A 27,566-nucleotide genomic window follows, 5' to 3' on the forward strand; every position below is an offset into this window, starting at 1 on the left:
CTTGAAGAAGCCAAGTCAGCTAATTTGAGCAAAGAGTAGTAGTAATGAATTATACTGAATGGAAAAAAAATTCATGAAATTGATAGTAAACAAAAGGGAGGAAGAGAAAGCTCTTCTTTATAATAGAATGTGAACTAATAAACATAAAAGGAATGGTAAGAGTTAGAAAATCACTAGTTTGCAAACATTATGCTAACATTTAATTCAGGTAAGAATCATCACTGAATGCTAAGTCAATGAAAAGCAATTTTGTGAAAACTAGCCAATTTAAGCAGTTGCAAAATATTTTTCCACAGATTACTATTAACTAGAAAGGAAATATCAGAAACTTTACTGCAGAGAAACTTGCAGGAAACCAGATTAACTGATCAAAATTAGCATCACTAATAATAGGACAAACGGTTATCTCCAGGGTGTATTGGGAAAGATACATTACTTATGGAGTATTTCTGCTAAAATGTGTAGTCTGAATCTAATCGTGAGAAACAATCAGGAAAACTTAAATTGAAAGACACTTTATAAAAGAATTGGCCTATACTACTCATAAATGTCTGTATCATGAAAGAAAGGCTAAGAAAGTATACTTAATTAAAGGAAATGGAAGAAATATGACAACTAAACACAGTATGTGATCCTGGACCAGGAAAAAAATTGTTATAAACTGTTACACAGTTGGTAGGAATGTAAACTGGTGCAGCCACTGTGGAAAAAAGTATGGAGGTTTCTCAAAAAATTAAAAATAGAACTACCGTATGTCCCAAAAATTCCACTCCTAAGTATCTATCTGGAAAAAAAATAAAAACACTAATTTGAAAAGATACACGCACACCAATGTTCACAACAGTATTATTTACAATTGCCAAGATATGGAAGCAACCTAAGTGTCCATTAGCAAATGAATGGATAAAGATGTGCACAATGGAATACTACTCAGCCATAAAAAGAATGAAATTGTGCCATTTGCAGCCACGTGGATAGACTTGGAGGGCATTATGCTAAGTGAAGTAAGTCAGACATAGAAAGACAAATACTGTATGAATCACTTATATGTGTAATCTTAAAAAAATACAACAAAGTAGTGAACAAAAAAAGGGGCAGATTCACAGACACAGAGTAGTTTGGTTATGGGGAGAAGAGGAAGTAGGAGGTACAAACTATTGGGTGTAAGACAGGTTCAAGGATGTATTGTACAACATGGAGGATACAGCCAATATTCTGTAGTAATTATAAATGGAATATACCCTTTAAAATCATGTAAAAAATTTAAAAAGTTTTAAAGAATATTAATGGGACAATTTGAGTATTAGATAATATATCAATGTTAAATTTTCTAAATTTGAGTATTTTACTGTAGTTGTTAAGAAAATATCCTTGGTCTTAGGAGATACACATCAAATTATTTGTGAATAAACTGTCACAATGTCTGAACTCTCGCAAGATTCAGAACTATACATAAACAAATGTGTGCACACAACACAGAAAATGCACACTCATGATTATGCAATAAAAAATTGGCAAAATGTTGATAATAATATGCAAATCTAGATGAATGAAATAGAAGTTCACTGAAATACTGTAACAATTTTTGTTTTTAAATTTTTTCAATTTGAAGTTTTAAAACACTATATCCTTACTATAAATAGATATATACATAAATTATGTAAAAACTTCATACCTAGGAGCCAGATTATCATACGTATAAGCAACAGACATAAGTCGCTGAATCAAACTGGTTCCTTGGACAAGAACAAGAAATACCTTTAAAACAAAAACATTTAACAAAATCTATAAATACACTAAAACACAAAAATGCATTTTCAACCAAAGATTCCAAGTTACTTTGATTTTTATTTATAAAAAGATAAGGAATATCCTAAGAATGGTTATTGGAAATACTGTAAAAATATCAAATATCAAAAAACCAAATTTATAATCCAACTTAAATATAGCAACTTTAATAAGAAAATATTGGAAATTTAGAAATACACAGACAAATCCTCTCTTTGTATTTGATCCACAGATTCTCTGCACGTTACCCAATAGTGTGATAAAAATATTATATATTACACATGTCAGTGGTCTTTCTGGGCACCAGGTGAAGTAATATTTTTCACTTTTGAAATAAGAATAAAAAAAGTCAAGCAGTGGCAGATTCCTTAACCATCCTGAAATAAATATAGAAAAGCAATACAATATACCATAGATACAGAGCATGGATTCTAGATGAAAAATCTTGAGGTTCAACATTTAGCTTGCTAGCTTTCAAGCTGCATGACTCTAATAAATACTTAATTTCTAGTCTAGTTCTTCAATTGTATAGTAGGAAAAAAATCGCTAACTTAATAAAGAATTATTAAATCCCTTATGCAAATTAGAACCCATTCTGAGCAGTGACTTTATAAAAGCCCTGTTCCCATCTTGGAAATGTTAGTCCAGTGTAGCAGATAACATAGAAAACACGGTAACACAAGTATACGCAATGTGCCCAATGAGCAACAGAAGGGAGCAGCAACTAAACCTGTCCCTGGCAAAATTGGGAAAGCTACAAGAAAAGCTATATTTAGGCTAGAATCTAAAAGTCCAATTTGGAATTTGAACCTTCTAAAAGGGTACTAAAGGAGAATCAACGAAATAATGCATGACAGTAAATTATTTAAAAAAAAAAAAAGTGTTCTTCCCTACTACAGAACTACTTCATCTCCAGAATTAGGGTTGCAAAAATTTTCCCCCTAATAGCCTAGATTCACATACTAAACTCTAAATATTATGATAAAGAAATGAAAAAAGTATAGTATGCTCCTTTTCTAAACTATAAAAATCTAACATTGGCATATGCACAGAAAAAATGAGCACATAATAAAATAACATATAAAGCTATTACTAACGGTAGTGACCTGTGACTTCGGGAAAGGTTCACTTATATATTCTCAATTACTTTCAATAAGTATGCACTTGAACAAGTTTTTAAAAAATTAGCCAATTATTTAAAAATTCCATATATGGGTATATGTATTCTATTTCTCTATTAGTAACAGCTCATTACTCTGGTATTTCTTGGGTAAGTATGAGGTGAGGTGCCATTCTCAAAAGGTTACAAAATGAGGAAGAGATTTCAGTAAAAACTCATCTTCATCCCTCCTCACATTCTAGTTCACTGATGACACTGAAGAGCAAACATTTGATCACATGAACAACAGAATTTACAGTCAAAAAGAATTTTCATTTTATTGTTAGATGTGCTGGTTATTGTGCCATCTTCAGCTCTAAATCTACCATATTATGTATGTACTTACTCTGTGGCACTACGGCTGGTACATTATGAACTAAACTTCTCTGCCAGCTGGCTTCCTATTCAGGTTTGTCAACCTGGGATACTAGAGAGATTACTTTCTTGCTTTTTCTATTAGCACTGTTTCTGAAGTATTTTACCCAGAAGAAGCAACTGACTTCAGCAGTAACAGAACCACTTCCTCAGAGGCCTAAACTCTAGTTCAACAGGATCCCTCCTATAATCTTTTAATTTCTGATAACCCTAATTTTCCATATATTCCTCAAACCCTAGGGGTGGTGGATGGTTACTTGTCTGGATTACCTCAACATTCCCTTTATCTTTAGCCCTCCAACACATATGTGTAAAACCAGTTCTCTATTTTAGATCTACTCTGTTAAAATACCTAGTGTTTTCCTGAATGGACCCTGATATACTCAGTATAAAAATTACTGAGACTGACTAAGGAACTGAGTCCTACAGTTAGGTAACATTTAAATGGCATATATATTATTCATTCCTGCATTTTAGATGATGAACTGAAAAGCATTATTGCCTCATAACTTCTACTGCTTTAAAATGAAGGCACCACTTCAGCTGTTAAGTCATATTGTAATTTAGGATAGTATTTTGTATACATTAGTGTATTCACTTCATAAAAACAAAAATATATAAGATCTTTCAAAACATAAACAGAACCTATTACTACAATTTTTTTTAATTCTTATTTTTTATTGAAGTGTAGTCAGTTTACGTTAGTATCAGGTATACAGCAAAGTGGTTCAGTTAAACATATACATACATATTTTAAGATTCTTTTCCATTACAGCTCATTACAAGAAATTGAATATAGTTCCCTGTGCTATATACAGTATGTCCTTGTTTATTTATTACTACAATTTAATGGCAACTTTTGTACTTTACCTCTGTTAATCTCGGTATATGAAGACCCTTGGCATGATCACCAGCAGCTTTTCTTGATTTGCCAGGCCAGGTTCTTTTCCTATGGCTTTCTGCTATACCAGACCAGGCAAAGACATCATGATAAGCTAAATCCAAATCAGATGGATCTACTGCGAACTGGCATATTAACTTCAGCAAGCAAGCAAGACAGTCTAGCTGCCACTGTGGATAAGAAGAAAATGTCATTTCCCTATTTTCATTAATGTGGTCACTATACAACTTGAAACTAAAGGATAGAAAATAAAAATTATTATAGCTAGTACTTAATCCATATGGTAGAGAAATTTTGCTGCTCATGTATTATGGCTAGTAACAATTCAATCTTATAAAAGTAAAAAAAGACATTAGACACTAGAATATGTATTTAATGAAATGGAAATGACACTTGCATTTCTATCATGAAAATTTCATACATAGGTATATAATAGCAATATACAGGATTTTAAAAAACATACTGCTCAGAATGTAACAAAACTTAAAAAAATTATTAAAATGCTAATGAAGATAACATTTACCTACAAAATAAAAGAACTGATGGCAAAAGTATTGGAAATTTTCTTTCCACATAAATGGTATATACTCTAATATTTGAGAGTGAAAGAAATTCTCAATAATTCTAGAAAGTAACTCAACTGAAAAATTTGCACTTTACATATATACATTTAAAATAAAACAAGTATTTTGTTGGTAAAATATTATATAGCATGAAAAGTAAAATTTCTACCTGATTTAAAGCTCTACCTTAAAAATTTAAAAGTAAAATGATTCCTTTAAATAAATTAATAAGAATGTCACTTATAGATGAGGGTTTCAGAAGATTTCTCTTCAATGGTCCTTGTTCTCTTTTCCTAATATCACTGCTAAGCAGCACGGCTATACTAATATACCAGAAAACAATACTATATAACTGATTTTCAAGAAAGGTACCAAGAAATTTCAGTGAGAAAAGAACACTTTTTTCAACAAATGGTGCTAGAAAAACTGAACAGCCATATGGAAAAAATAAATAAAACCTCAAATTCACTCTACATATACAACAGTTAACTCAAAATGTATCACAGACCTAAATGTAAAAGATAATTATGAAACTTACAGAAGAAAACACAGGAGATAATCTTTGTGAACTTGCAACAAAGATTCCTTAATTAGGATACAAATTTTATTAAAATTAAAAACTTCCTACTTAAAACATTGTCAATGTAAAGAAAAAGTAAGCCAGAGACTGAATGCAAATATTCCTACTACCTATATCTGACAAAAAACTTGTCCAAATTGAATAAAGAAAAAAAGTCTTATAACTCTCTACTAAGAAAAAAACAAACTGTAATCAAAGCAAAACAAAAACCCCAAATATGAACAGACACGTCACTGAAGAAGTGCTAATGGGGATACGGATTACTAAAAATGTTCACATTTAAAAAAAACCAAACCAAGATCTCAAATCAACAGCCTAACTTATGCTTAAGGAACTAGAAAAAGAAAGACAAACTAAACCCAAGCTAGGAGAAAGAAGGAAATAATAAAGATAAGAGCAGAGATAAACAGTGAATATAAAAACCTAGAGAAAATCATTGAAAATAAAAGCTGGTTCTTTGAACAGAACAACAAAAATGACAAACCTTTAGCTAGAAGAACTAAGAAAAATGAAAAGTAATTACTAAAATCAGAAAAGCAAGTGGAAAAATGTTTAATTCTGCAGAAATAAAAAGGATTGTTAAGAGTACTATGAACAATCCTTGTATGCCAAAAAACTGGACAACCTACTTGAAATGGACAAATTCCTAGAAATACAAAACTCATCAAGACTCAATCATAAAGAAATAGAAAATCTGAATAGCCCTGTAACTAGTAAGATTGAATCAGTAATCAAAAATCGCTCAACAAAGAAATGTCTTGGACCTGACAGCTTCGCTAGTAAATTATACTAAACATTTGAAGAATACCAACAATCCTCAAACTTTTCCAAAAAGATTGAAGGGGGAAACTTCCTAACTCATTTGATGAAGCCAGCATAAGTCTGATACCAAAGCCAGATAAAACATACTACAAGAAAAGTACAGACTAATATCCCTTATGAACACTGATGCAAAAATTCTGAACAAAATAGTAGCAAACAGAATTAAGCAACATGTTAAAAGTTCTACACACCATCACCAATCGGGATTCTTGTAATGCAAGGATAGTCCAACATGTAAGAAATGATCAATGTAATACTGCATATCAACAAAATGAAGGAAAAGACATCATCTCAACTAATGCAGAAAATGCATCTAACAAAAGTCAATACCTTTTCATGATAAAAACACTCAACAAGATAGAAACAGAAGGAAACTACCTCAACATAATAAAAGCCATATACGAAAAACCCATAGTGAAAACCATACTCAGTGGTGAAAGCGAGTTTTTCCTTGAAGATCAGGAACAAGGCAAGGACACCTGCTTTCACCACTTCTATTCAACACAGTACTGGAAGTTCTGGCCTGAGTAATTAGACAAGAAAAAAAAAAGACATCTAAACTGGAAAGGAGAAGCAAAATTACCTCTGTTACTGAAGTAGAAAACCCTGAAGACTCCACACAAAGACTCTTAAAACTAGTAAATGAATTCAGCAAAGTAACAGGATACAAAGTCACCATACATAATTCAGTTGCATTTCTCTATACAAGCAATGAGCAATATAAAAGAGAAGTTACAAAAACAATTTCCTTTACAATAGCATCAAAAAGAATAAAATATTTAGGAATAAACCTAACCAAGGAGTTGAAAGGCTTCTACAATGAAAGCTACAAAACACTGCTCAAAGAAATTAAAGACATAAATAAATGTAAACACAACACATGTTCACGGATTCGAAGACTTATTAAAATATCAATACTACCCAAAGTGATCCAAAGATTCAATGCCATCCCTAGTAAAATTTTAATCATGTTTTTTGCAGAAAGAGAAAAACCCATCTTAAAATTCATAAGGAATCTCAAGGGACTCTGAATAGACAAGAAATCTTGAAAGAAAAGAACTGGAGGACTCACATGTTCTGATTTCAAAACTTACAGCACAAAGCTGCAGTAATCAATACAGTGTGGCATAAAGACAAAAAGTTCAAAGGAATGGAATAGAGAGCCCCAAAATAAACCCTCACATATATGGTCAAATAATTTTTGACAAGGGTGCCAAAATCATTCACTGCAGGATATAATCTTTTCAAGAAAAGGTTCTGGGAAACCTTGATATGCATATGCAAAAGAATCAAGTTAGACCCTTACCTAACACCAGATTCAAAAGTTAACTCAAAATGAATAGCAAAATATGTAAAACAAAAATGGAAAGAAGTACTGAAACCAACAAAATCTTGGTAGACAGCAATGTTTTTTAAATGTATTTTCTCCCATTAATCTTTTGGATGTAGCAGTATCTGATAACAAATCACAAACACCTGACTCCTAGGTTCTAAAATAACTCTAAAAAATAAGTACTAAGAAATTAATATTTGAATGGAATGTTTGATAATGCTACTCCGTTTTGCTGGAGGTCAGGACATGAGCATCTTTTCCATTTAATACAAAACTGGATTATGCAGTTTGGTCCAGCACTAAGAATTTTCAAATATTCCACAAGCAATTTAATATTCCTAATATTATAGACAGTGCTTCTTCAAGTTAACAAAGTACCATTTTTAAAAACTTCCATTTTGTTGAGGATCAGAATTTTGCAAAATGCTATTAAAAATTACTATTCAATATTATCCAATTGCTATAAAATTTTTTGAAGGCTTACTCTCAAGTTCTGTATCTATTTCATTGCAGACCAGTCACAAATGATCTGGAAACACATTTTTTAGTATTGCTATCAAGGAAGAAATGGTCAAAACAAAGTGAAACCCCCCAAAAAAGGATGTTTTCAAAAAATTGAAGACATAAAACAATTTTTCTTTAAAAGTATTCAAGCTTTAAGACTATGTAAATATTAATATATAACTTATAACCTAAAGAAAAAATGTTTTTGAACTACCTATAATTTAGAGTCATTAATATTAGCACTCAAAAATTTTTTTTAACAAAGTTGACATGGAGAACTCTTACTGTATATTTAGTTTATCAGACTCCCTATTTTTCCTTAAACTTATTTCTGCTGTATTCCATACTCTCCTTTACTACAATAAAGTTTGCAACAAAAGTTACACTTGCTAATGGGAAATGAAAGTGGCTTGTTGGGCTAACAATTGTAACTAGTAGAAAATGTCAGTTTTCACTTACCACAGTCCAGGATTCCTGCTCTTTCGGCTCTAGAATTCCAGAATTAAAAATTTCTAATAACTGTTGAAGCCCTCCAGCAGCAACAAACTGTAAACAATTGTGAGAGTAATGGTAAGAGGAAAGCAGCTACATAATGTAGTGAAGACCTGCTTTTCGATTCAGTAACTGGATGTGTGTGTATATGTAAGTAAAGTATTATATATCTTTCATTTAGGAAATTTTTGATTTAAAAAAACCAATATAACTTCTCTACAGTAATAGCCTACTTTCGAGAATTTTAAAAAGATTCTTGCAAAAATCTATATACATATCTTTATATTCCATTAACCATTTAATCCCAGACACTGAGAGGTTTTAACACAGTATTCCAATGAAAGAAAAAATAAAAAGTGCTAAAAATAGGAGTACAAAGGCACTAAATAATCTCAGTTCATTACTGCGATGAGGGTAATGCGTAATTTTTAAACTATGTTTTATTGAAATGGTAAGTTAATTTAAAACAATAATTATGGTACCTACGTTTGGAAAATTAGAGATAAATTATTTTTACCAATACACTGCCAACACATATGATCAAACCTTGCAACTCCAGGAATTTTTACTATTTTCCACTTGATCCTCACTTGAATCATCAGAATCTGGATAAAGATCACTGTAACTTCCCTGTGAGAAACAGTAAAAAATAATAAAATAAGGAAGGGTGGCAGGAGAATTAAAAGAAAACATACTCTGGAATTTTGCTCCAGAGAGAATACAAATATCTAATGATAATAATGGAAATGCTATTACCGTCGACTCTCTCCTTATTCTTCTGTTAGGTTTCCCCAGAGCTTCAATAATTTCCAGGGCATATAATAGCTTATGAGCACTCTTAATTTTGAGCAGTTCTTTCCAATTAAGTCCATCATTACTCTTAAATTAAAAAAAGAAAGACATAGGTTTCTGAAGCCAACTTGCTAAGAGAACCACCCCTCAAAAAACTTTTAAACCGACACTACATATATATTGAAATATATTCAAACAACTGATCACCAATTATACAATTGGTACTAAATTATATGCTTAAAACACCAATTATTCATTACATTTAAAAAAATTAATAAACAGCAGCACAGGAGAAAAATTATAGCTGTTAATCTCCACAACAGTTGAGGTAATTCATCATCTCAATGAAAAAAAACACTGCAGCCTAGTTGAATGCATGAACTTTGAGGATATGGAAGTAGTACAGTCTATGTTTAATATCTGTAAGTGACACCTACCCATTCAAAAGTCATATATGCAAATACATAAACTTAAAAATATTGTTCTTTTCTACTCTCGATTTATGAAAGCGTTATTTACAATTAATGTGCATCCTTGACAACAATAGTATTATTAAAGCTGCACTGAATCATCAACCACCATTTTCCAGGCCCATCTTCTTCACTTCTAAGTCATCTGAGACATAGGACCTTTTGAAATCACATAACAACGTTCCAAATTACAGGTAATCATTAGCATAACATTAGGATATTGTTTTTCCATTCGTCCTACAGGTGTTCTAATGGTATCTCCACAAAGTAACTCCTTATTATACAACTTTAAAAAATAATCTTTAATTTTAACAGATGTCTTTACAAAGATATCTAACAGTAACATGAGATCATGCCTTTATGGGAAAATTAACTAATATATATATATTAAATTTCTTTGCCTAGAATGTCTAATTTTCCCCCTAACTCTATCAGTTGACTTGTACAAGCATCTAAAACAAGCATTGAGACATTAAACTATAGTATATTTTCTCTAAATGTTACTTTCTGTTGTTGAAAACAAAGCAACACTCAGAACATGAAGTAATATAAAAAAAACTGATATACAGGTAAATCTGTTATTTTCTTAAGATAACTTAAAAAAAACTTTGCCTTATATTTAACCCATATTAGTCAACTTCACTAATAATTAAATATATCAACATTAACATGAACTGGCACTTTTTACCTATTTAAGAGCAAAATTACTGAGGCTACAGGTCCACAAGCAATCTCATACAATGCAAACTGGTACCATCCTCCAGGAGAATAAAAAGTATTGTGAACTCACCTGCTCATCTGAGATATTCTGGAATGCCATTAACATGTTAGGACATGTAGGAAGAAGCATCAGTAGCTCCCATACACGCCTAGAGAGGTTTTCTGCATGAAGATGAAGTTCTTCACATCTTAAGCTCTACACAAATAAGAACAACTGCTTATCAAGACAGTTCAGTTAAAAAAAAAAATCTAAACAAGTTTAATTGGCATAAAATGACTGATTATCAAATTTGACATTTTTAATCTTACTTTAAAAGAGAGAATAAACCACTTTAAAATGAGAATAAACCACTTTTTATATAGTAAATACATTTATTCAATTAATTAACAGTTACATCAAAGTGGTGGTGTTTCAACTTGTTATTGATCACTTTTCTGGGGTATAAAAGTGACCTGCAGATCTGGCCACCTTCACCAGGAAACTTTCCAAACAGAAGTGAAAATGTGTTTTATAAGGTTATCCAAGTAAATTTCAGTACGACTATCTATTTCTTCTTTGCAAGTCACTATTCTAAGAACAACAAGAGACATGGTAAATTAAATCCTTGATGTTACATTTGGGAAAAGAGTACACCTGTTTCTCATATTTTGCTAATTCGTATCTTATATTCTAGTGTCAGACAAGTAGGGATTAAGAGAAAAGCAAATAATCTTAAAAAACCTACTTTTTTTCATTATTACTTGCTAAATTTGAACTCCACATGGTACTGACATAATAGTAAGCTACAGATGTTTCAGGAAGTTATGTAAGAAATAGGCAAGTTTTCCTTTTTTAAAAAAATTAAAGCAGTCCATGAGGTAACCAAGCAGCCAAAGCTAAAATTTACACTTTTGGAATTTTCCAGAGTATGAATTTGTACAGTATTATTTTATTACTAGCTGCTGTCATAATGATTTTGGGGTATTATATGGTCGAAGAGATGCCAAAGGACTCTTCTATACATCTACAAAAAGTAATTTAGTTCTTTTTGTATAATGGTATAAAGCTGGTACACTGTGAAGGAAAGGGAATATACCTGGAGGAGTTAAGGCCAACTTCGCTTTTCACAACCATAATGAAGAAAGAAGCAACTCAAGTAAACTTTTCAGTTTATTTGGGGACATGGCACTGAGAGTTCTACAGTAAAATAGAATTATTCCTTTGTACATACCCAGCTGAGAGAGAGAGAGGCAGAGTGAGAGAAACTGAACTCTGCAAAAAACAGTTTGAAGGGAAAAAACCCTCCCAAGTGTACATGACTATGTTCTGTGTTATGACTGAAAGGCACTATAAAATAGGGGTCATATCCAGTGAAGATCCTTTACTTTTTTGGTAATCCTCTTCAAGACTGAATCAGCCTTGTAATAACACAGAAACTTCACATCAACAGCAGCATTCCTGTCACAAAGTCTAATAAAATATCTGCCAATAGATGAATGCTTTCTCTCTGGTTTAGGCCTCACAACGACAATTATACAATGGCCTATTAACCGGTCCTGCTACCTCTGGTCCTTGTTTTCTCAATGTAACTCCCACACTAACACCTCAACTTTATTTGTAAAAGTCCAGAAAAGATCTCATTTTGTTGCTTTAAAACATTCCATGAAAATGGCAATCCATTTTACAAAGAATAAAAATCTCATAAGGTCCTTTGTGGTATAGGTTACAATCTCCCTTTCAGACCTTGTATTTTAATTACACTATACTCACACTCCCAGTTTTTCAATTATGCCATTCACTTTTCCTTGAATCTGCAATGCCTCTCTTCCCTCTTTAACAGAAGCTGGACCCAATTTAAACAACTCCTCTTTTGAGGAAATTGTCCCCAGATTTGTTTCCTCCCTTTGTTCCCTTAACGTACACTGCATAGAACATTAGCATCCTCTTGGAAAATTAGTGGATTCTTTTTTTTTAATGGAGGTACTGGGCATTGAACCCAGGACCTCATGCATACTAAGCATGTACTCTACCACTGAGCTATTACCCTCTGCCTGGAAAACTGGGATTCTTGTAATTACCTTTTTCTCTTTTAAACTGACAGTACAGTGCTGACATGAAGTAAAAGGTCATTAAATATTTACAGCATAAAATTTAAAAGGTGAGGAAATGGAGGTTCATGGACATCTATTATTGATTATTCTGCATGAAAAAAAGGCATTTCTTAAGAATTTAAGAGCTTCCCACCACAAGAGAGATGAGGCTATGAGGAACAGACAACCCAACAGCAGCTACAACAGCATTCACAACCAAACACATTTTGGAAACACAGAAAAAATTCACTTATCATTCTTGAAAAAGAAAGAACAGTTTGCCTAACATAAGGAGAGCCTTAAAAGCACCACTATTTTCTTTGCCACTCAGTCTCAAAATTATTATTCTTCCATGAAAGAGTTGATGGTGCCTCAAACAGAATGGTGGCAGTGGAAATAAGTGGACAACAGGTCAAAACAACATAATTTGATGGCAGACTGGATTAGGAGAAAGGATAGACTCTAGTTCAGGAAGGAAAACAGACGGTGTACAGATTTCTGGCTTGAGCAACTGGGTGGTTTCCATTTGTGATGAAGAAGAATAGATGCCTGTGCGACATCAAGTAGAGGCATCAAGAAAGCAATTGGATATATAAGTGTGGAACTCAAAGGACTGAGGTTTGGTCTGGAGAAGTAAGTTTGTGGGGATCACTAAAAAGATGGTATTCTTCCTTGGACTAATTGTTAGGTTCCTTACTGCTTTTTTTAATTCTTGCCAAAACAAACTTACCATTTTAAAACAAAAATCTGAACATATGTCTCTCCCTCTGCTTAAAATACTTTAGTGTTGTCCACTTCACTTTGAGTAAACTGAAAATGGCTTGTAATGGCCAGTTTGGCTCTGCTTATCTCTTCAATCTCATTCCTCTCATTTCACTCTCCCACCACAGCTCCACACTCTTATTTCCTAGCCCCCTAACAATTCCCAGACCTGCCTAACTCCTTATATTAAGGGCTTCAGGAATCAGATTACTCTATCCAGATCATTTCTCATTTTCTTCATTTAGTAGGCTCCTTTTATCCTTCAGGCTCCAATTATGTATGGTATCCCTCTGAGAAACCTGCCCTAACCAGTATAAATGGGTCTCTATCACCAGTCCTTTATGCTTCAGTCACAGCGGCTATCTCTACCAGAAACTACTGATTTGTTAGTTTACTTGAAACTATTTTATCTGTTAAGGATATCGTTATCTGTCTTCCCCACTAGATTCAATGAAGGCTAAAACTGTGCCTATTTAGATCCTTATAAAATAATACTTAAAACAGTATGCCTGGATATTAGGCACTTAAACAGTTAATGAATGAATAAACGGATTACTAGGTTTTATTGCCTTGAAGAGACTACTGAGAAAACTATTTTCTACTCAACAGAAAGACAAAAGATTTTGTGAAAATGAAATGATATAGTCACCTCACTATCTTCAACTGCCACTTTTCCTGAGGGTGGTTTAAATGATGCAAGCATCTCTAATAAATCAAAAAGAGTAGTTAAATGAGGTTCCTGTAAAAGCAAAAGCATCGGAATGTTGTCCTTCTGTGGGGGTGGTAGGCAAGATGCTGGCAGTTGAACACCTTCCCCTTTCCGTTCTCTTCTTGGTGCACCCAAAGATACAAATACCATCTATAAAAATAGGAACAACAGTGGAAAAAATTAACATATAATTAGACACATCAAGTTTTTGGTTTAATAAATCAAATAGAAAATGACTTTCCTTAAAATTTAAATATAACAAAAGCAGTAAGAAGTGTTCTTGAACTATATCTTTGACTATTCATTCAACTACTGTGCATAACAGTCAATAGATGATCAAAACTCAAACCAATTTATGTGTACCTGCATATCCTTAAAACCAAGCTCATGAAGTGCTTTTTCATCATAATCTGTTGTTAATTCATGTCCAGATGAAATCATCCTGACAGGTCCCATAAGGCCTCCTTAAAAACAGCAGGAAATGTGAGTGAACATTTTCATAAGTTAACTTAATTTGCTGACATGAATACATGGTTACAGCAATTAATCCACTGGACGTTAAGCTTAAGTGTAATTCTTGAGCAAAGTGGAAAAAATGTTTCCTGCATTATTTTCTGTTGTCTGAGATCAGCCTTCAACAGTAAAAGCTGCAAGAAAATCCTCTTTTAGCAGCAGTTTTATTAAATCAATTCGCGCTTGCTTAGTAATATAAAAAAACTGTACAAGTAACAAACACTACAGAGCTTTCTAGGAACCTACAGCATTTCACCTCAGCAATACACGCAGGAGAATCAGATTCATTAACTAAACCTTAGTTTACAAGTAACCAGAAAGTATTTATAGTGATCGAGTACTCTCTTTCTTTTGATAATTACCCATCAAAACAAAATAAAATTGATTATAGGCAGAAAAAAACCCAAAGCTCAGGCATGAAAAGATGAGCTACAGCATTCTAGATTATGGTAAATTCAATGAACTCAACAGATTGAGGCAGTTTATTTCTAGAATGCATAAAGTCCTCTTTGCTGCCTGCATCGTCCACTTCATTTCCCACCATCATCCCTACCTAAATATGCTTTAGCTACCCATGTATGTTCTTTCTTGAAAACACCAAGCATGTTCCCATCTCAAGGTCTAAGATGTTCCTCCCTAGAAATTCACTTGGATCGCTTCTACACTTTCTTCAGGTTTTTCATCAAATATGAGTTTTAAAAGGACTTCCTCCTAACTACTAAATCTAAAGAGCCGCATCTCACTATTCGTCTCTTACTCTGCTTAATCTTTCTTTAAAGCACTTATTAACGTCTGACATTATATATATATGTATCTGTCTCTCTCCCATTAAAAAAAAAATCCCAGTTCCACAAAGACAATTTTATTACAACCACAGATGTACTCCTAGCATTAGAACAGGTATTCAAATTAATTATTATTTAATCAATGAAAAATTTTTAAAGGAAATGCCTAATTGGAGGAAAATTAAGTGAAATGAAATATCTGATGAATAATTAAACTCAAATATTATTCAATTTTATTAGCAATGTAGGAAAATTCCATTGGATAGGCACTAAAACAGCTATTTTCAAGAATGAGTGAAGCAGGACTACTGGTTTCTCTAATGACACATAACATTTTAAAGTTACCTTTTCCCTCCACTCAAGTAAAAAAAAACTATCAAAAAACATTTCATTCACAAGGAAGGAAAATGAGTGTCTCCAATAAGGTTCATTTCAGCAGTTTTCCTTAAGTATGACTGTTGTGTAGCAAAATTGCTAGCTGTTGTGTGGCTGTATTAGATTATTTCCCTTCTTGTTATTTCTAAGCCTAGAAATGTTGGCTCTCCCAATGGTTTGATAAATATTCAATCCTATTTCTGAATTTTCCTATACTTCATTGTGTGTGCGCGCATGCACACTTGTGCAAAAAATACTTTAAATTCACCCTGAATATTAGAGAGAAACAGTTTTTATTTCTGCCCCTAAACTGAACATGTCATAAAACTGTTACTTTGTTACATATTGTTATTTAACAATTCTTCATGAGATATTATTATTATAGTTTTTAAACGTATAACAGCTGGTATTGAAATTCATCTATTATCCTTTTGGGTTTTCCTCTCAGAACTTCTGATCCTGTGCAGTTAATTCACACGGTTTATTATTTGTAATAATTTCATCCAATTAAATAAAAATTCCATTCAGATCTAGGTAAAATATATTAAGCAATTAACTTGGCACCTCTGTAATATTTTGTATAGACACATGCTAGGCAAAACCACTTATTCGGCTGTTCATTTATATGTCTCAAAGGGTTTTATTCTCGTATATGCAACAAAGACCTCATATTAACAGTACCCCAACTAATTTTTAAATTGCTACAATGCACTTGATTTCTTTAGTTTTCTATTCATCATATTACCCATAAATTATAACTGAGTTCCCTCTTCTGATATAGTGTTTTATCCAAATCATTTCATATAATACAAAGTCAGTGCTTAAGAAAAACATAGGCTACTAGATGAAAAGAAAGTCTATATTGAACTTCTAACATTTTGGTAGATTTTTATTAAATTTCTTTTCTATGTTATTGAGATAATCTGATACAACCCATGCTTGCTGATCTTTTTACAGTAAACATTGAGATAAAATATCCTTTGTTTTAATAAAATATCCAAGGGACTGCTAAGAAAATATAGAGCTGATTTGCTTCCTAGTTTGTTAGATACCCTAAGCATGCATAACTGTTCCAAAATAGAACGAAGATGGCTAGTAGTTTATTTTGGGCTCTATTTGATATGTGAGATAGGCCTACACATTGTGTGCTTAACATGTTAATGTTCAATTATAATGGCTAAGTTGGTTTTTACAGTTAACTGAGCAGCTCTGTATCTTCTACTACTTTTTTATTTTAGTATTTTTTATTGAGTTATAGTCATTTTACAATGTTGTGTCATCTTCTACTACTTTTGAGAGGATATTTTTTAACCTAAAAATTGCTTATTCCGTAAAAGCTCTGGGAAAAGTTACTATCCTTTTAAAAATATAAAATCTTAATGTACTGCATGTTTCAAAGTAAGAAAAAGAAACGAGAAATCTTAAAAATTCTTTAGGTTACAGTAGTATATTAAACAACACACATCTGATTTTTACATTCTGAAATGCCAGTAAGCTAAATTTTTTAAATTTTACGTACATCTGATGGGAAAAAAAAGGAAAAAAGTATCAACCAAGTTTGCAAGCTGGAAATCAAAATGAACTTACAGTAACTAGCAAGACCTCAAAAAGATAAATCCCAAACCAGAGATGAATTTATAACTTATAATCCAATTTATACTGATTTAGCACAGGAGAAAGATCACCATCTCACAGAGGAGTGAAAGAGAAGAGAGAAGGAAGGGGGAGAAAGAGAAGGGAGAGAAAAAGAGAAAAGGAGAAGAGAAAAAAAATAAAGAACAAAAGGAAAAGAACAACACCTCAGTGATACGTGAAACACAATGACAGTCTAAGATACATTTAATTAGAGGCCCAGAAACTATGGTGAGGAATAAGGGAAAAGAAAAAAATTTTGAAAAAATATGTAATTCATAACCTTTTATTTAATTGCTAACCTTTTCCAAATTTGATAAATGTTATAAATACACAAACCAAAGAAGCTGGACTAAACCCAAACTGCATAAACATAAAGATATAACAAGGCACATCAATAATCAAACCTCTGAAAATCAACATTAAAGAAAAATATTGTCAAACCAAACAATGTTGAGACATCCTGTATACAAAGCATGAAAGACAGAAGACTTTGTAAGCCAAATGATAATGGGAAAACTTTTATAAAGTCTTGAAAGAAAAAAGTTCTTAACCTAGAATTCTGAATGTAGTGAAAATTTCCTTCAAAAATGAAGGCAATAAATTTTTTTTCAGACAAAATAAAAAGCTTGAGGAAATTCATCACCAGACCTGCAGTATAAACATTTTTAAAGGAAGTTCATTAGGAAGAGGGAAAAAAAAGAAAGTAAATGGAAATTTTAATCTATATATAGAACTGAAGAATGCTAGAATGGTATTGTAATGGCAAATGTAAGGTAAAAAAGGGTAAAAGGTGAGATTAATAGAAAACAATTAGGTAAACCAGCTAACCATTCTAATTAAAGTGAAGGTAGCAAGAGTCTAGATTACAAAGTCAACAATTAAAAGAAAAAATACCAGTATCTTCAAAAAAATATTTCAACTAGGAAAATAAGAATAGTCCAAGAATAACCAAAAGAAGATGTTAGATATTAAAAAGCATGACAGCAAAAATGAAAAACTCAAAAGGGTTGCAAAATAACGTTGAGAACATCTCTCCAGAAGTTAAGACCCAAAGAAACAAAACATAGGAAAGAAAAGAGAAGTAAGTTAGGAACAATTCAAGAGAAAAACATGTAGATAAAGAATTTCTAGAAAAAGAGAAATGATAAAATGGAAGACAGAAAATCAGTAATTCAAGAAAATTTCCCCAAACTTAAAGATAAAATTGCCAAACTAAAAGGGCCCTCTAAATACCTAAATACAAAAGTACTTATCACAATTGTTGAAAACAGAGCCATACTCAGACCTAGTATTATAAAACCTCAGAACATTAGGAATAAGAAGATCCACTAAGCTCTAAACTAGGTTTTAAAATATCAGAAATCAAAATGGCTTCAGAATTCTAAATAGCAACAACAGAATCACAAAACAATGCAGCAATACCTCGAAAATTCTAAAACAAAATGATTTCCCATCTAGAATTCTATACCCAGCCAAATTACCATACCATAAAGCATGAAAACATAAGAAATATATTTTTGATCATTCAAAGAATCAAAATCTTTACCCCATATCAACCTTCTCTCAGGAAGCTACTGGACAATCACATTGTATTTCAGCCAAAAAAAAAAAAAAAAAAAAAAAAAAGGACTAGGGGGGCAATAAAGAAGGTATGGAATATCAGAAACAGTATATTTAACATAGGAGACAGGCGGAAAGAATTATCAGGAGGCTGATACAGCATACTCAACAGCTGAGCACAATTCAACAACTGGAGGACAACCAATAGGATCAGTGTGACTAGAAAAATCCATTACTGAGGGCCATCATGACCACAATCTCTACTGCCTTCGTAATACCCTCTCTGAGGTCCAAGCAAAGAATGGCAAGCGAATCTGGCCCAGATTCATATCTGTATCTGGGCTCTCTTTACCATATGCTAGTGAAGTTTCTACTCTCTGATTCTGCTTAAATCAGCAGAAGATACTCATATTACCTCAGAGAAGAAATTCTCTTTTCATCTACTCTTAAGAGCTAAAGTAGGTCATGAAGAGATCAGAAAAGACTCTGACAGTATTTCTATTAGGTATTTCAGCATCTTGTCAACATTATAGCACTAAGATATGTCTTCACTGTGCCAAGACCTATACTTGAGAATTCTCCCATTGATAACCTCAGATGAGGTTTTAAAGAAAGGTGAAAGTATACCCTCTTTAACTTGTTTTCTTCTGTGACCCTTTATTCATAGCGGCTGTGCTCCCCTTTTACCTAATCCATCAAGTTTGTGCTTGCTTATCTCTTTCACAAAATTAAATACACTGTTTAGGAATATGTATACTGGAGGTAAAACTTACAAAGAACACCAAAAAAAAAAAAAAAAAAGCCAAAAAAATCAAGATACTGTTAAGGGGAAGTTGAAAGGATGCTATCAGGGAAAGACACACAACTAGCTTCTAATAACGTCCAGTTCTTAATCTGGGTGGTAGGCACATTGGTGGTTTTCATTTTATTATTACTCATTTCACATTCTTTTCTTTATGTACATTTCAATGTAATCAAAACAGATACTTTTCGACCTGAAAATTCCCTAGCTAGGTATTTAGCCAACATGTACTAGCTAATGTATATATTAAGGATCCACTCTAAAACATCGTAATACCAAAAGAATGGAAACAACCTAAACGTCCATTAATAGAGAATAAGTAAAATAAATTATGGTACTACCATATTATGGACTATGCACATCTTAAAAATAATGAGGTAACTTTCTATATGTACTAATATGGAATGTTCTCTAAGATAATGTTAAGCATTACAGGCAAAGAGTAGAAGAGTATAACTGGAATGCTACATTTGTGTTTTAAGTGTATAGTTGACCTTTGAACAACACAGGTTTGAACTATGCAGATCCATTTACACACAGATTTTTTTCAATAGTAAAACTATAGTACAACACAATTCTCAGTTGGTTGAATCTATGAACCATGGTTACAAAGAACCACAGCTACAGAGGGCCAACAGTAAGTTATACACAAATTTTTGACTGTGTGGAGGACTGGCACCCTTAACCCCCATGCAATTCAAGGCTCAACTATATATATACAAATATTCTTACATTATATCTTGGTATCTCTTGAAGATTTATATAAGAAAATTTGCCTCAGGAGAAGCAAAATGGGTGGTTTAGAGATAGGGGTAGGATGGAGACTTTTCAACATCTACTCTTCTGTGCCAAGAATACTTATTAATTATTCAAGAACAAAATTTAATATCTGATAAACTTTAGAAGACACAGATGTTTTCATCTTAGGCATACTGTAGTAAAATTGCTGGCACCTTACTAAAAGATGCAAAAGAATTATCACTCTGCACACAGACAGGTTAAAAGTCCTACAAAGAAGCCTCTCATACTTGAAGATGTTTTCCTAAATATATATTTATCCTGCTTTAATTTCAGACCCTTAAATTGTAAAAATTAACAGCTTTCGTGGTTGTTCCTCTGATTAGCTCTTACATGTACGGAAAGACACTAAAAATGCACTAGTGGTTTAATAGTAAGGAAGGAATCAAATATATCTTTCAGGCCCACATGAAAAATTTCTTAATATGATACCTTTTTGGAGAGAAGGGTAGATGCACAAGGGTGTATTATTTTCACATGCTTAAAAAATAGAACAATATAAATCAAAATGGCCAAAAAAAAATTACTGGGTAAACTGAGTAGTGGGCAGTGTATGTACACAAACATTAATTACCACATTGTTTCTCAAGTAACTTCCAAAAGCAGAATTTTTCTAAAAAAAATGAAGACAAGTGTTTGCAAATAACACCTAAAGAAACTATAAACTCTTGCCTAAAGATCAGTAGAACCATAGCAAGGGTAGGGGAAGGTGGGGGAGGTGGGGGAGGTGGGAGCCATAAACATGGCTGGTAGTCTTCAAAGAAGTAAAGATTTAAAGTTGACATATAATAGAACCTAGAAAATATGAAAATTTGAACTGATGGACTTACCAGGAAACTCTCCCTTTCGGCTGCTTTGACCAAACTCCTGAAGCTGAGCTTGTTGATTTATTTGTTCTTTCTGTAAATTTTCATACCAATGAGTTACTTCAGCCCTAAGATCTGCTACCTGGTCACTAGGATACATTTCAATAGTCATCTGAAATATGAGATGCAACCAATTTAAAAATACAAAAAGAACATACATTTGAACTGGGAAATGTTATCAATCTGGAAACTAAAACTATATACCTACCTTGTCAGGAAGTCCAGCTGGCTGGCATACAACCCTTAGCGGCAGGGACTGTTTGTCACTCAGTGCTTTCAAATGACTACTAATACCAGTGCCTTCAATTTGCCACTGTCTGAGGTGATATGCAAACCTAAAACACACAAAAACCACACAGAGGAAGAATATCATTTTAAATCATTTTAATGTTACAAAAGTTTTTACTATTTTACAAAATGAAAAAGCCCACAAAAGATTCTAGCACATTACAATTTACAACACTTTTCATCATATTAAATCAAACTTAAATATGTAAATAAAGCCAAGAGTTTCTTACAAAATAATTTTCAAGAAAAATTACTGAGGAAAAAAAATCCCATTAAAAACATTATTTACTTTAAAAAAGGAGGAGGCCCAGGGGAGTAGCAAAAGCAGGAGGAATTTAAATAAACTAATCCAGTAAGTGAAATGGCAAGTTGTCATTCCTACATTCAGAAGAGGAAAAAAGGTATTAGGAAATACTTTTCAAAGACATAACTGTATTCTAGTAAATATATGTTAACCAGCCTAACAACTTGATAGCTGATTCCATGACTGCTAAAAATCATAAAATGAGTTATAAAGATTAAATGAGTTATAAAGATTAATACTTCAAAGGAGACAGGCATCTAGCATGACACTCACTAAATATTTGTCAATTTTCTAACTGATTTTCAGTTGTTGAAGACAGGATCCAGGGTACCTGAATTCAGTTAAGAAAAAAATTATCAGTGTCTAAAACTAATCAGCAATTCTGGAATAAAAGGAGGACAGATAAGGAAGTAAGTGGACTTGATTTCCTGGAAATGATTCAATGTTCAGCTTCTATAAGCAAAAGAGTAATCTTAATCTTCTAGATAAGTCTGAGATAATTCTTTGTTATGAGGGGGCTATCTCGTGCACTGTAGGATGTTTGGCAGCACCCTCTACCTTTTGTATGCCAATAGCACTGTCTTCTCTCTTAAGCTGTCTGATAGTCCAAACTGTCTCCAGACATTACCTAATGTTCCCTGGGAGACAAAATCGCTTCTAGTTGAGAATTCCTGTTTAAGATTATAACCTTATCTCTTTTTAAAAAGAAAGCCCCTTTAAAAAGACACTTTTATTTACTCTCTTAACATAAGGAATACACAAATACGATAATTACTTTATATTGTCATTTTATAAACGTTAGGCAGTTTTAAATTAGGAGTAGCACTAAACACATTAAGCACTTGAAATTGTACAATGATACTACACAAGGATTTGCATGAAAATTCCTGGATAATTTTTAAACTAGCTCTTAGTTTTTGAATATTCAATTCTATTGGTTTCCTAGTTTCTTTACTTGCCACCCATAATACAAATATTTATATTAATTAGTTAACACCAGTACTAACTTTAAGAGTAATAAGAACAAGCACAAAGATTTCTATCAAGGATACTGCAATCAATTTTTCTGAGTCAGAGAAAAATTTGTACGTCTGAGAAGGGATTTTTAAACTGAAATTCATTAAACTTATAAAATGCACCACTGAATCCTAGGAACAATTTATTTTTAAAGACTTTTAAAACAAGTTCTCATTTTTCAAATATTGGTAACACTGTATGAGGACTAAGGGCTTGAACCAACAGGATCTTTGGTTTGTAGTTTGTAGACCCTACAGCATAGAGAAAATTTTAGAAAAATACCTATCATATCATTAACAGTAAATATATCTGATAGGAAAAGATGGATTATAAAGACTTTGATTTTCTACAGTATTATTTTAGCACAATATCTGAATTTTATAATGAGTATGTATTAATTTTGTATTAATTTGAGTAAGACATATCACATTTGCTTTTTTATTTTTATTTTTTTAAAGTGATAAAAGTTACGAGGCAGTGTGAAGTTTCTGCACAAAAAACTTTTAGTTCCCTTACACATTCTTTAAAAACACAAGGAATTTTTAAAGTAGAATTTCCACAAATTACAATCAGAATCAAAATAAAGAATTTTGTAACGCCTAAATGTTTTAAACCATGGAGCCATGTTATGTGTGGAATATCTTTATTATTCAGTATTTCCTAATATTTTAACAAAATGCCAATATATATCAATCGTATAAGTTTTTCATTATCAAACTAAGCTCTGAAGTTGAAAGAAGTTATTAATTTTAACAATTTTTTAACACAGTTCTTTGTACTTTTACATTTACTCATGATTTTTAACAAACAGAATTTCTTAATTAAAACTATCTACTCACCTTTCAATTCAGTCGATATATTCATAAATGTTAATTTGCTTTATTTCTGTATTACACAGGGTATGTCTAAATTAATTTATATAGATATTCATTAACACAGAATTTTTTGATCATGTTTCCATGGTAAATGGAAATTCAAAATTAAAATACTGTCTCCTAGTCCAGGAAGAAAAAAAAACAGCAAATGAAACAAATGACTCAACTTGATTCAACTATGAGAGATTATTCGATGTTCTTGTTGAGGGTTTTAGTGAAACTTTTTCTGGTAGTGTTGGTCTGCCATTTCAATCATAGTAATACTTTCTTAGAGATGAAATTCTGTCTACAGAGTCTTATTCATGCATATCTTCTCAGAGTCTTATGATTTTTAAAATTTCGCAATATTTACCAGGAACCTACATTGCCTATTCAACAGCGAAATGGAACATATAATGAATAAAAATTACTTCTGTAACTAACCCTTCACTTTTGTAAGTTATGCTTTCTACCTGCCCCCAAGAAAAACTTCAATTTTAAGAATACTTTTGGACATATCAGCAATAAAAAAGCCTGAAATTCATTCTGATAATGTGGAATTAAAAAAAAATTACCTTCTCCTAAATGCTTCCAGATGTGTCTTCAGCATAAGGAGTCCTCTTTCTATAATAGTGAGACTTGAGTGTGATTCCTGTTCAAGACTGCTAGAAGCTATCATAAGACTCTCCATACACTTACTAATAAATTCTTGCTCCTTCTCCAAACCCGTTTTACCTGAAAATCACATGTTTAGACATGTACATCAATCTTATATCCTTGTTTAGCTGTATTAAAGAAAATGAATTATAGCTAAACAAAAAATACATAAAAAATTACCTATTCAACAATATTTCAAATCACTCACCATTAATATAATAGGAGTTAATATACTGGATAGCTGCTCGACTGACATCACCAGATTGTGCTCTTAAAGCAATGCCCCAAAATTGGTCCATACCACACAGCTAAGAAAGAAAAACAGGAAATGTATAAATGTTATTATTTGTCAAACAATGTAAATTATTATATGACTGAAGTAACAAATTTAAAAGGCATACAATATCAAAGAGTTTTAATATCCTATAAAGTATTTAAAAGACAATTCCTAATTATTTAGTGTTCTTAACTAATTGTTAAGGATAAAAGCCCTGGAAATTTCCTCAATTACTGAAATATACCTGTATTGGTTCTAAAGATAACTTATTTATAAAGCATCTAACTATGTATGTGTGTAACGTTTAACTCAAAAGTTGTGACTACATAGTGGGAAAACCTCACATCTTCAAAATACGCTACAAAGGAATAACAACACACACAATTATTAGCATAACAATGTCAATGCTTTCATCCAACTTATTCTAATAAAGTCATTCCTTTCAGTTATTCACAGGAAATCAAAAAGATATGCTAACCCAAGTTGTCACTTAAATTTACATCAACCATGAGATGAAAAGAGTATTCTCACTGAAAGGTACCGAAAAAGTAGAAATGGAAAGTTCTCAAAGGTTGAGCAGAGTGAAGAAAGATAACCTGATAGATGACGGAACAGCTTTAGTGTTCATATCATCTACTTAAAAAGCAGTATTACCTCAAAATTAGAGTATGACTACTTAGGTAAATCAGATCTGTCTAGTTGTCTGAAATCACCAAATTGAAACTTAGACTGCTATCACAGTTAGGACCAAAAACTTAAAAATAAAAACAACTAACCAAACAAAACAAAACGAACATTATTCAAACAAGGAAAAGAAGGCAGGAAAATACCACAGAAGCATTCTAAAAACAATTAAAATTATTCTTTACAACACAGATTAACATCAGCTTTCTCTGCTTCTCTCTCTTTATAACACAACTCAACCTTCAAAGAAAATTAACGAAAAATATGAGTGGATACGACATAAATCAAAGCTATCATTAATAAACTGGAATATCCAGTAAGGAAGATTTTCAAGTAACAGTCTGTGTTAGGAGGGTCTAAGCATAATGCATTCGAAGAAAACCTCACAGCCACCCAACTAGGCAAATGGAACTCTAAGCCAGAGAAAAGACCAGCAATTTGTGACAGTTAATTAACTGATCATCATGCCTCATGGTCAGAGACGATTTAGGTAGATTCTGTTCCAAAACTGAAGTCTGCAACAGGAACGCTGGAGTTGCCCAAGAGCAACTAAAAGCTTGGCCACGATGAATGACATGAAAATCAGATTTTAGACAAATCAACCTTCTACTTGGTAAAATTCTTCTCTATTAGTCAAGAAATGTGCAATAAGTTATTTTAATTGAGTTATAATTAGCATACAATATTATATTAGTTTCAGATGTACAGCAAAGTGATTCAACATTTTTATACATTGAAATGATCACTGCAGTAAGATCAATTACCATCCGTCACCATACAAAGTTGTTACAGTATTATTGACTGTATTATCTATGTGTACATCATATGTTCATGACATTTATTTTATAGCTGAAAGTTTGTACCACAAGTTTTCATTAAGTACAACCAAGGTTATCTTTAGTAATGAAAAATCAACTTTGCTTTATAAAACTTTTTAAAACCAAAATAAGCTTTTTGAAACCTTAGAATAAAAGTCTGCACAGTTAGTAAATTCAACGCTTGGTAGACTACGTAAGTCACTAAGCTACTTTGAGGAATAAAAAAAAAAATTCCACAAGTTGACCTAATAAAGTGACAAGTCTAAATCCATACCTCAGAGTTTGAACCACCATCATAGGCACTGGTAGCCAATCGAGCCAAGTTACAGAGATGCTGAAACAGGTTTAAGCCAGTCATGCTAATCGTTTCAGGCTTTAGCTGGGGCATCTTTAAAAAAAGTTTTTTTAAAGATAGTTCAGTGTGAAAATTAATTTAACAGATTTCATTTTATTGGGTTTAACATAACAGATTTAAGTAGTTAACAAACTTTACTAAAAATATTGAAGACAATGTATCAGCTCAGGTTTTTAGTGATAATTTAAAAACAGATTAAATTTAATGAAAATTTTATTCACATAGTAACTGAAATCCATCTAATACGTGTTTCAATTTTTGAGATGTACATAGGTACATAGGCCCAAATCAGAGGAAATTAACCGAAAATGTTTATCATTTAGTGTATACCTACACCAGACACATTTGTAAGATGTACAGCTACATGTACAGCTTGTGTGTAAGTTAGAGCTTGAAATTAAGATACCTGAAGGTCTATTTGTAGATCTGTCTTGGATTTACTGAGTTAGTTTATATTACCAAAATTCATTCATATGTACTCAATTCTACCACAGAGATGAGTGTTCACAGAGAGCCTTTATAATCTCAAAAACCAGCACAGAAATAATAAAGTCTATTGCTTAATTATCATCGATGTTTTAAAATTCAAATGGAAAATTATCACCTGAATCACTTTTGGCATCTGATAAAAACAAAAAAATTGATAGAACAGTATCCTTAATATCATGATAGCACTACCTAAAAATGCCTTCCAAGGAATCTATAAATCTAAACATTGGCTTCTATGTGCCCAAAGACAGAATAAAAACCACAACCGTTTAACTAAGAAGAGTCAATATATTCTATAGCTTTCACCCGAGCAGGTGTGGGCACCACCCCTGAAAACCTGAACTATAATGGTATCAATGATTTTAAAAATACACACCAACCCCCCCCACATTACTTATTAGTGTATACCTGAAGAGTTATTTTATTACTGTTAGTTTAAGTACTTTAGT

The 27,566-nt window shown here is 32.2% G+C and overlaps 1 protein-coding gene across 4 annotated transcripts in view; it reads right to left on the reverse strand.

The window, feature by feature from the left end:
• USP34 (ubiquitin specific peptidase 34) overlaps positions 1 to 27,566 on the reverse strand; it is a 202,297-nt gene that overhangs the window by 75,963 nt on the left and 98,768 nt on the right. For all 4 annotated transcript variants that reach the window (XM_032497624.1, XM_032497621.1, XM_032497623.1 and 1 more), the window contains 13 exons: positions 26,548 to 26,661; positions 24,703 to 24,802; positions 24,413 to 24,572; positions 21,583 to 21,709; positions 21,339 to 21,486; positions 14,404 to 14,504; positions 13,981 to 14,190; positions 10,570 to 10,695; positions 9,274 to 9,396; positions 9,064 to 9,147; positions 8,485 to 8,571; positions 4,193 to 4,393; positions 1,676 to 1,758 (listed from right to left, as the gene is read on the reverse strand). In XM_032497624.1, coding sequence (XP_032353515.1) covers positions 1,676 to 1,758; positions 4,193 to 4,393; positions 8,485 to 8,571; positions 9,064 to 9,147; positions 9,274 to 9,396; positions 10,570 to 10,695; positions 13,981 to 14,190; positions 14,404 to 14,504; positions 21,339 to 21,486; positions 21,583 to 21,709; positions 24,413 to 24,572; positions 24,703 to 24,802; positions 26,548 to 26,661 — 1,664 coding nt within the window. The remainder of the gene's footprint in view (positions 1 to 1,675; positions 1,759 to 4,192; positions 4,394 to 8,484; positions 8,572 to 9,063; positions 9,148 to 9,273; positions 9,397 to 10,569; positions 10,696 to 13,980; positions 14,191 to 14,403; positions 14,505 to 21,338; positions 21,487 to 21,582; positions 21,710 to 24,412; positions 24,573 to 24,702; positions 24,803 to 26,547; positions 26,662 to 27,566) is intronic.

This window comes from Camelus ferus, chromosome 15, assembly GCF_009834535.1.
Source record: "Camelus ferus isolate YT-003-E chromosome 15, BCGSAC_Cfer_1.0, whole genome shotgun sequence".
In the NCBI taxonomy this organism is placed as follows: domain Eukaryota; kingdom Metazoa; phylum Chordata; class Mammalia; order Artiodactyla; family Camelidae; genus Camelus; species Camelus ferus.